This window comes from Papaver somniferum, chromosome 2 (genome assembly GCF_003573695.1).
Source record: "Papaver somniferum cultivar HN1 chromosome 2, ASM357369v1, whole genome shotgun sequence".
NCBI lineage: Eukaryota > Viridiplantae > Streptophyta > Magnoliopsida > Ranunculales > Papaveraceae > Papaver > Papaver somniferum.
The window spans coordinates 219,045,721-219,056,287 of record NC_039359.1 but is presented as its reverse complement, the minus strand read 5'-3'; the positions used below and the strand labels follow the sequence as shown (position 1 = coordinate 219,056,287).

General features: G+C 38.8%; 1 protein-coding gene across 1 annotated transcript; it reads left to right on the top strand.

Moving 5' to 3' along the window:
* The first annotated feature begins 288 nt into the window (after nucleotides 1-288).
* LOC113352889 (ATP-dependent zinc metalloprotease FTSH 5, mitochondrial-like) lies at nucleotides 289-2,458 on the top strand. The gene is made up of 4 exons (XM_026596646.1): nucleotides 289-493; nucleotides 557-679; nucleotides 997-1,461; nucleotides 1,602-2,458. Exons 1-4 carry the CDS (start codon nucleotides 289-291, stop codon nucleotides 2,456-2,458), a joined length of 1,650 nt encoding a protein of 549 aa, XP_026452431.1.
* Nucleotides 2,459-10,567: the final 8,109 nt, after the last annotated feature.

The window sequence follows — 10,567 nt, the reverse complement described above, 5'->3', positions numbered from 1 at the left end:
GACACATTCGCTCATATACAATCGCTCAACTTCGCATAGCATACCTCCTCGCACAGTTCTCCACACATTACTCGTGACTTTGCTAACATCATCATCGGTGTGTCATCTCAACTTTGTTGTGTGTGATGCTCTTCGCTTAGGTTGTACTCTTTACTTCGCTTGATTACTAACATGTGCCATATTTTACTCCTACAATGACAATGTTTATGCTTCATGTTACAATTGTAATCTTAAGTAATTTATCTGGGACTTGCAGTAGTTTGTGTTCACAATGCTGTGTTTTCAGGTATGTCCAGTGCCTCAACTACGCAAGAACCTGTATATCTTGGACCTGCTAGCGCTCCTATTCACATGGTGGCAGTAGACCAAGGGATATCCAAAGCGCAGTTATTTGGTGCTTTCGTCAACATTATACTGGGAATCCTCCTTCTTGGAGCAATTTTTGGAAAGGCGAATATTCTAAAATGTATTACTATGACGCTTTACAATGAATGTGAGTATTTTTTAAGATGTCCACCCAAAATCTAAAGCTTCCTTTGATTTGTTTTTCTTTCAGCTTTCGGATTAAGTCAGGAGATCCTACCCATCACGATTTCCACAACGAAATTTAGTGATGTTAAGGGAGTTGATGAGGCCAAAGCTGAGCTTGAAGAAATTGTCCTTTATCTTCGTGATCCTAAGGTAAATGCAATATAATGTATTAGAGCGTGCGAATTGCATTATCAACTGCTGCTCCAATTATGATATGAGAACATGAATCCTATTTCTCATTTCTGCATGCATGTTGAGAGAGTTGCCAAATTTCCGAGAATGTTACAAAATAATGTTTTATCCCGCTGTTGTAAACAAAATTTGCAGAATTGGCTCAACTTTGCTTGTAGCATAGATTTTGTTCATGCTGCATGCACCAAACTACATTGAAACTTTCCCCATTAGATCAAAGTTCTTATACAGTCTTGAGGCTAAGTTTTCTTAACAATGCCTTTTTATTGTTACAACGGTTCAATAAAAAGGGGGTGTTGCTCTCTGGTCCACCTGGGACAGGTAAAATCATGTTAGCGAGAGCCATTGCTGGAGAAGCAGGAGTACCAGTCTTTATCAGAAGCGGGAGTGACTTTGAGGAAATGCTTGTTGGTGTGGGAGCAAGAAGAGTGAGGGATCTATTTGCTGCAGCAAAAAAGCGGTGTCCATGTATTATTTTCACTGATGAGATAGATACATTTGGAGGGCGCTGTGACCCCAAAGATCAGAAACGCTCGCAGACAACCTTGAATCAGTTTCTTGTCGAGCTTGATGGCTTTCAACAAAATGCTGGAATTATTGTGATTGCAGCAACCAATTTCCCTGACTCTTTGGATAAAGCACTTGTTAGACCTGGACGTTTTGATCGTAACATTGTGGTTCCCGATCCAGATGTTGAAGGACGGAGACAGATAATGGAATCTCACATGTCAAAGGTAAATTAGCTCGTCTTTGAAAATCTTATACTGGTTTGGTAACTTACAAATTTCAAGGGTATAGTAAGAATACAGATTGTTAAGTTGTTTAATGTTTAAAATGCATGGAACATAAATACACCAACTATGCCATTTGATTGGTTCCCAAAGGAGAAGATGTTGATCTAAGTATCATTGCTAGAGGAACACCTGGGTTCTCAGGCGCAGACCTTGCAAATATGGTGAACGTTGCAGCTCTCAAAGCCGCAAAGGCTGGTGCTAAATCAGTGACCATGACTGACTTAGAATATGCAAAGGATAAGATTATTATGGGAAGTGAACGCAGATCAGCTGTAATTTCTGACGAAACTCGAAAACCAACAGCTTTTCGTGAAAGTGGTCATGCTATAGTAGCCATCCACACAGACGGAGCGCATCCGGTTCACAAAGTAACAATAGTTCAACGAGGAACTTCTCTAGGAATGGTAGCACAATTGCCCGACAAAGATGAGACTAGTGCTTCCCGCAGGCAACTGCTTGCTCAGTTACATGTTTGCATGGGTAGACGAGCTGCGGAGGAAGTTATATTTGGAGAAAATGAAGTTATCTCTGGCGCATTTTCAGATCTCCAAGAAGCAACATCTTTAGCAAGAGCAATGGTCACAAAGTATGGAATGAGCAAAGTAGTTGGGCTCGTAGCTGACGACTGCGATTGTAATGGGAGGTGTATGGACACTGAAACTAAAAGAGAGGTGAGAAAACTCTTGGACAGGGCTTACAACAACGCCAAGACAATTTTAACTACACACAGCAACGAACTCCACACACTAGCTGATGCTCTACTTGAGAAAGAAACCCTCACAGGAAGTCAAATCAATGCTTTACTTGGAAAAAAGGAAATGCTGCCTGTTTTGGATAACCCGGAACTGGGGAGTGTTGTTAGTAGGAAGGAAGAAGTGGATGGTTGTTGTTATAGGGAAAGCCAGAATGAATCGGGGAAAGATGATTTTTGCTCATATTAGACTGACGGATAACCTGAAACCGTGGAGTGTTGTTAATTGAAGGGAGAATTTTTTCCTAAAATTAATCTCCCATTTGATTTAAAAATTAGACTGTAACAGGATCTAATCTTAATGTTGACATTTCCAGGATCTAATTTTATCATTGCACAACAGAATTGATTAAATTGCAGGTAATTTCTGTTTTGAAGCCAAGATGTTGATTATGACATGATAAGTTGTCCCGTATGAATTTATTGTCGCTAAAGATCAGAAATAATTTTCACACATATAATCAAAACCAATTCATACACACATATAATCAAAACCACCATTGTACATACAATCGAAACCACATATTGTCATTTCACCAACATAACTTCAATGATGAAACCAAACATGTCGTCTTCCAAGTCAGACCGAATAAACTAGACAAAAATCAGGTGAAACCAAAATTTGGTTTCATCATAAACTTAATTTTCATCATTAAAATCTTTGGTATCATGACAGAAAATAGGCAAGTTTATGATGAAACCAAATTTGGTTTCATCATTAGTTTACTGTTTTCACCAACCAAAACTGTCAGAATTTGATGAAACCAATTTTGGTTTCATCATAAATCTGTCATTTCCCAATACAATATTGATTTCGACTTTGAAGATGTATCATCATTTGCTGGTGATGAAAACATCATAAGGTGGTGGTGGTGATTGTAGAGGATTGAACGAGGAGGCAGAGGTGATGTTGGGAGCGGATCTGCAGGTACTGGTGTTGATTGTAGATGAGGTGTTGTTGGTGGCCGATTTGAAGGTATTGGTGGTGGTTTTAGATGATAAAAGGAGGAGGTAGAAGTAGTGTTGGTGGCGGATCTGATGCACTGGTGGGAAAAACAAAAATAAGAGGAGGCGGTGTTGTTGATGGAAAATCGGTAGACGGAGAAGAAGAAGGTGATGATGGTGTTAATGGAGGAGACGTAGGTGACGATGGTGTTAATGGAGGAGACGGAGGTTCTGTTGGTGGCGGATCTGGACACATCGGTTGGTTTGATGGTGACGGAGCTACTGTTGGTGATAGATATGAATAGAAATAGAAGAAAAAGAGACGAAGGTTTCGTGGAGGAGACAAAGGTGTTGCTGCTGGTGGTGACGGAGGTGTTGTTGCTGGTGGTGACGGAGGTCTTGCGATGGTGTTCATGGAGAGATATTTGTTGTTGCTGGTGTTAATGGTGGTGGGGAGATGAAGACCGCAAAAATAGAAAAAAGAAAGGAGAGAAGAAGAAGAAGACAAGGTAAAAAGGGTATGTTTTGCGTTTTTTAAAGTAATAAAAATTAAATTTGCACATTATTATTTGACCTGGGGTTTTGTATCACTTTTTAATTAAATGGTTTTCATTTATTAAAAATAATATGACTGGATTTTTTGTACCACATGTTTGGTCATCTTGATTTTATTTGACTAGTTTTGTAAATATAGAAGGACTAATGATTTTTCTATTAGGAGTTTTATTAAGGGTAGGGTGTATCAATTAAAAGGTCACAATAGCCTCTGAGATGAGCATCAAAAGAGGAGGAGATGATGCTGGGTTAAAGCTTGATGTCGCTCATGCTCATGCCAATGCTCGTTCTCATGACAATTTTAGTTGGAAAATGTTGTAATATCAGATGCATGAGCCTCATCTTCATTGTAACTAGTATTTCAGAAAGACTAAAATTTGATTGCAGCGGCATGAATAGTAATTTTGAAATGAAATAGGGTCACAAAGAGAACAGGTAGCAAAAGTTTCTCAAGTACTAATTTTTTTTTGATACAAAATTCTCAAGTACTAATTTGATACATAGAGTTCTGGTGAGTAGGGCTGTACACCGGGCCGGGCAGGCCAGCCCAAGCCCGATTGTAACAAGGCCGGGCCAGACAGGCTCGTAGTCCTTACTACCCATTAAGTTTAACATGTCAGGCCGGGCCGGGTATAGCAAAAATTTAGTGCCCATGGCCCGTCCATACCGGTGAAACAATACAGGCCAGACCAGGTCGGGTCGGGCAGGTCTCGGGCCCAAGAGATAGTTCAAAATTAAAAAAAAATATAGTTTAGTTTTTTTTTAGCTTGATGATTGATGATACATCTCTAACTCGTTCAAATGATGGTTCAAGCAATTTATTACTGTGAAATATAAATCAAAATTTTCTTTAACCACAATAATTTGTCCAAACTTGAAATTTAATTCCTAATGAAATCCATCACACCGCTAGAAAACTTTATTTCATGTATCGGACAGTCGAGTCGGATAAATAAACAGGCTACCGGACATACAAATAGGCCGGGTTCCAATTTTTGAACAAATACCCGGGTCCGCCCATTTATAATTATCGGGCAGGCCGGGTAAGCCCATGACAGGCTGTCGGGCGTTCATGAACTTCTTCGGACCCGAACGGTACACAGCAGGCCGCAGGCTTCCGGGCATTTTGTACACCCTACTGGTGAGTGCTCAGTGCTTACCAGTTTAGTTAAGTTTTCCGGTGCTTTGAGCCTTTGACTTCTTGACTCTTAGAGAATATCAGACATCAGTAAAGACAGGTTAGACAAATAAAGGATGGTGTGTTGGCCAAAACTCTAGACATAGACTAGAGGCCAGAACTAGATAAAAGACAGATAGACAGATCATCATGAATACGATTTAATGTGGTTTCGGTATTTTTTTAATCTATTTCCTGAGGAAAGTGCAGAGAATAGGAATGGAGAGTACTTTGTCATCATGAGTGAACTTCAAAGTAAGATCATGGAGAATCAACATTTGGTACCATCAAGGTCTATTTTCTGGTCTACACTCTAGAGTCATCAAGACCTAGATAAAATTTAGGGGCGAAATCCAAGGGTGCTTAGGAAATTCCAGATTAACACTAAGTATTGAAAACTATATTAAAAAATACAGTAGAACTTTACTTATCAAAATGTTACACAATTGAGCATTTACTGTTTTAGTTGTACACAGTACATTTAGTTTATGCAAAAAATTTCTTGTTAATAAAACGGTAGATATTTGAGGTGTTCATTATATGTTTTGGGATTTTTCTAAAGTCCTAACCTATTACCCCAGGAAAGAAAAAGAAAAAAAAAATGACACAAACGTTGGATTGGGCTTGTTTTTTTCATGATATGTTCGTAACTTGTAATATGATCATCTAGAGAAACAATGCATGTAGTAATAATACATGGAGCCTCATCTTCATCGTAACAATTGCAGAAAGAATAAAATTGGATCCGTGAGATAATTTACATGCTGGCAGTTCTGGGTATCAGTGGCATGAATAGTAATTTTTGGAATGAATTAGGGTCGAAAAGAGAACAGGTAGCAAAAAGTTTCTGGAATGCTAATTTTGATGCACAAAGTTCTGGACCTTCTGGTGAGTGCTTACCAGTTGAGGTAAGTTTTCCAGTGCTTTGGCATGACTTTTCGTAATGAATAATAGTTAAGACAGGTAGAAAAAAATAAAGGAAGAAGGGGGTGTTGGCCAAAACTCTAGACCCAGAGCCTATAACTAGATAAGGGACAGATCATAATGATTCTCTCTTGAATAAGACTTGATGTTTCGCTACGTAGTAGTTCAAGGAAATGTGCCCAGAATAAGAATGAAGAGTAAAGGCTCATAACCCCAACGATCAGAAACACCGGAAGACGGCCTTGAATCAGTTTCTTTGGATAAAACAATTATAAAACCTGGACGTTTTGATCGTTCATCCCAATCCAGATGTTGAAGGACGGAGACAGATAATGGAATCTCACATGTCAAAGGCAACTAATATTTTTAATCATTTTTTTCTTTTTTTGTTTATAGTTATTAAAAACAATCAAACCCATCGGAGGATGAGGTTGTTGTTCAGTTATGGGTAACCAAAAGAAGATAGCGGAAGATAGTGGAAGCATCCAATAGTCTAAGAAAAGGTGGTGTCTATGTACCTGGACCAAATAGCGATCGAGATGGTCCGGAATTTTGGACGACAAGGATTATGGTCTTGGCACTCAAATTTTGCTTTTGCCGGCTAACTTAACTTTTAACTCTGGGCGATTCTAGCTAACCGCGTAGTTTTTAACATTAGACCATGTAACACACAACTACAGGTGATAAATACAGTTTTTAACATTGGCCATCGGATTTTTAATGGCGTCTTCCTCTTCTTTTGTGAGAAATACTGTAAGTACTAAACACACAACTACAGGTAATGGCTTTGTTAGGGTCTGTTCAAGTTGTTGGGAAATTGTTAGGGTTGTTTGGGTTTATCTATTCTTACTGCTACGATACTTATGTTATGATTATTACTTATTAGGTTTACGTATCTGTGTTAATTCGTTAGCCGCAATGTTCAGCCGATAATTAGTTTTGATGGGGTTTCGAGCTTCAATATTTTTTTGCTTTAACTGTATATATAGAGATTTGAAATTCGTATTGGACTGAACGACTTGCGGGTGTGTACTTTTAGCATATCAAGACCAACATTATACCCTCCTCAAATTTTGACATAACCCACCGATTGGTACTATATACCGCCATAGTTAACAACCAAGGTGCAATACTGATCACCGCAGCTGAATTAGGTCCATTGTTACCTATAAAAATTGAGGTTAAGCCTGGCTTCAAAGCATGGAAAGAATTGTATCAATAAACCAAAGACTTGTTTGTTTACAGCTGACTCGGCGTCTGAATCTGAGTCAACCCCTGATTCGGACCGAGTCAGCAGTCAGACCGTTTGTTTTCCATTTTGAGTTAGATCTGACTCGACCTCTGACTCGGACATAACCCCTGACTCGGACTTATTTGAGTCAGGTAACAAAATACCCCTGACTCATGGGACCAAATCACTGACTCACTTATTTCCGAGTCAGATGAGTCAGATCTGACTCAAAACAAACATATTGACTCAGATCCAGATGAGTCAGGTGATTTCACTCAGATCCAGATGATTCAGATCCAGACGACTCAGATGAGTCAGGAGTAAACAAACATGGTGCAAGAATGTCAAGGGCAACTGAGTCAATGTTACCCACTGAGATTGTCACAAACTAAGAATGTCAAATCCGTTGACAATAGGCATCATCAGACACAGCCAAGATTGCACCAATGGTACTACCCCCTAAGCTACAGACCTTGTAAGCAGAAATTTATGATTGTGATTTTCAATTCTCAATAGAGCCTACGTACCTACATATTCTAATCATTAATTGTCATTTTTGTAGTTGATTATTTTTCATATACAGAGATTAATTTTGTTCGACTGATTTCCTATTAATTAACAGCACAAAATTTTCTCCGAGCCAATAATATTAAGGGCGATAAGAGTACCACATTTGTTTCGACGGATTTATAGTATGATTGATACATGCCGATATATAACCAAATGTCCACTAACCATATTTGCAGGATCTAAATGGCCGTCATTCGTAGCTTTTAACATGAGACTTGGTGTGATAACTTGAGACATTGTGTGATAACTTGCAGCAACTCTCTTCATTGGACCCTCTAAAAGACTAATCCTGTGCCGTATGTATTTTGTTGCCTAATTTTGGTTGTTGAGTGAAAACGAAAAGTGTAAATGCAGAAGAAGGAAAATAGGGTGAAAACAAAGATTTTCAATTACTAATATACAGCTCATGATGGAGTGAAAATAAACCCGAATCCGATAATGTAATCAATTCTTAGATTGTTAGGTCTCTTTTTAAATGAGCCAAGAAAAGTAATATATCCAGGGTTATCAATAAATTCTGGAATCAATTCTATTATGATGTTGTTGAGATTATTATTAGTCCCACATGGTTGGGTTATTTAAGATCCTGTTGTTTATAATCTATTAGGGCCTCTCCAGTCTCCACTCATTGCCAATTGGTTTTGAGTTGGACGCCCGTATTCTAATATGGTATCAGAGCAGGCTATTTGTGTTGAGTCAGTTGACCGCATCTTTACTTCCGCGTCACCCGATTTAATTGTCCACGTGTTTGTAAGACCTGCCGAGGCTACACGTGAGGGGGCGTGTTGAGATTATTATTAGTCCCACATGGTTGGGTTATTTAAGATCCTGCGGTTTATAATCTATTAGGGCCTTTCCACTCATTGCCAATTGGTTTTGAGTTGGATGCCCGTATTCTAATATGGTATCAGAGCAAGCTATTTGTGTTGAGTCAGTTGACCGCACCTTTACTTCCGCGTTACCCGATTTAATTGTCCACGTGTTTGTAAGACCCGTCAAGACTACACGTGAGGGGCGTGTTGAGATTATTATTAATCCCACATGGTTGGATTATTTAAGATCCTGCGGTTTATAATCTATTAGGACCTCTCCACACATTGCCAATTGATTTGAGTTGGACGCCCGTATTCTAATAATGTTCCAACCAAAAACAAAAACAACTCGATAGAAATCTTCTCTTCCAAACTAGGTTAACCGGCTATGGACATTAATTGATTCAAAGCAGTATATAGCAAGCAGTTCACACAGTAAAAAGGTTGAGCCGGGGCCGTAGGCCCCAGTGATACCTATTCTCTACTATATATCATCAGTTAGTTTTTCTGGGGTCTTACATTATTTCCTGTGGTGTGTCGTATGAAAAAGAGGCTATGGAAGTGAAGGCTGCATTGGAATCAAAAGGGGAGGTGGAGTTCCAAGTATGTGCTCTAGGGAAGGCTGTCACCATTAATTCGAATATGGTGTCAATTTCCAAGGAGGCTAGGTAAAGAATGAACATCAAAGAGTCTTCATGCCATCTGTGATCGAGCCATCTTTTGGTATTGGGCGAATAATTTACTGCGTTTATCAACATTCATTCTACACGAGGCCGAACAAAGCAGGGGATGAACAGTTGAATGTCTTTACACTTGTTCAGAAGCCAGAATTCATGGCAGTAGCCGAACAAATCTTAAAATCTCCGTTGGATCATAGTAACCATACCATTAATGGGCAGCGTGGCATGGATAGTAATTTGGAAATGAATCAGGGTGCATGACAAGGAGAATTGACGTATGCATGTAAGCAAAAAAGTCTCTCGAATATTAATTTGACACACAGAGTCAGGTGAGTGCTTACTATTAGAGAATAATACTAGTAAAGACAGATAGGAAAATTGAAGGACGGGGTGTTTCCCAAAACTCTAGAGGCTAGAACTAGAGATAATGAAAGACAGATAGGTACAGAACATCATGAACAAGACTTTGATGTTATAGTAGTTCACATCCTACTTAGAAATTCGGGATTCGGCAAACGTACGGAACGGCAAACGTACGAGTATTATACGGTTTTGTAAAATCCAGATTCGGTCCAAAATTCGGTCAATGGGACGTGATTCGTCAGTAATTCGAAACGGCATACGTACGTGTATAATTCGATTTATAAATGTGAGTTCGGTTCTGAAAATTCGGTATCTATATACAACAAATAATTTGTATTTATAAGGTCATAGACCAATTTTTATGCATATGTGTGAGTTATATAAAGAAAAAATAAACTTAATATGATGATATTAATAATATATACAACATTAGTTATCCAAGAGGACGTCGTATGGTGGTATAGATGTTTGGTTAGTGAGTTTGAGATCTCTCTCACCTTCACCTTCAAATCTCTTCAGTCGTTTTTGTTTCACAAAAATTACAACACGTCTAATATTTGGTCGTGTATGCTCGGGAGGCAGTAAAGCTAAAAAATGGAGTCTTTGAAAAGTAAAAGCTAAAGAATTTATGGCGAATTAAGCGGACGTATCATTCGGGATACGTCAAATTCGTGAACGATTCGCGAATAATCCGGGAATGCCACATAGACTTGGGTTCAGAGTTGCAAACGTACGCGAATAAGACGGTAAATTTCGTGATACGAAAAAAATTCACGAATGATTCGCGCATCATTCGCGAACTTACTAACTAGGGTTCACATTAGCAGTTTTTGTTTTCTAAGGAAATGTGTGCAGAGAACACGAATGGAGAAAGCAAAAACAGACCCACCTGCCCAAGCTGTTTCGGCTCAGCTTCCAACCCTTTGATGATGATGTGGTGTAACCCACTACTTCATTTTTGCAGTAAAACTATTTAATATTCCAACTTAATAACTTTCACCTAACAAATTGCAGGATATGGTAAATTGGTAGGTGCCTAGTA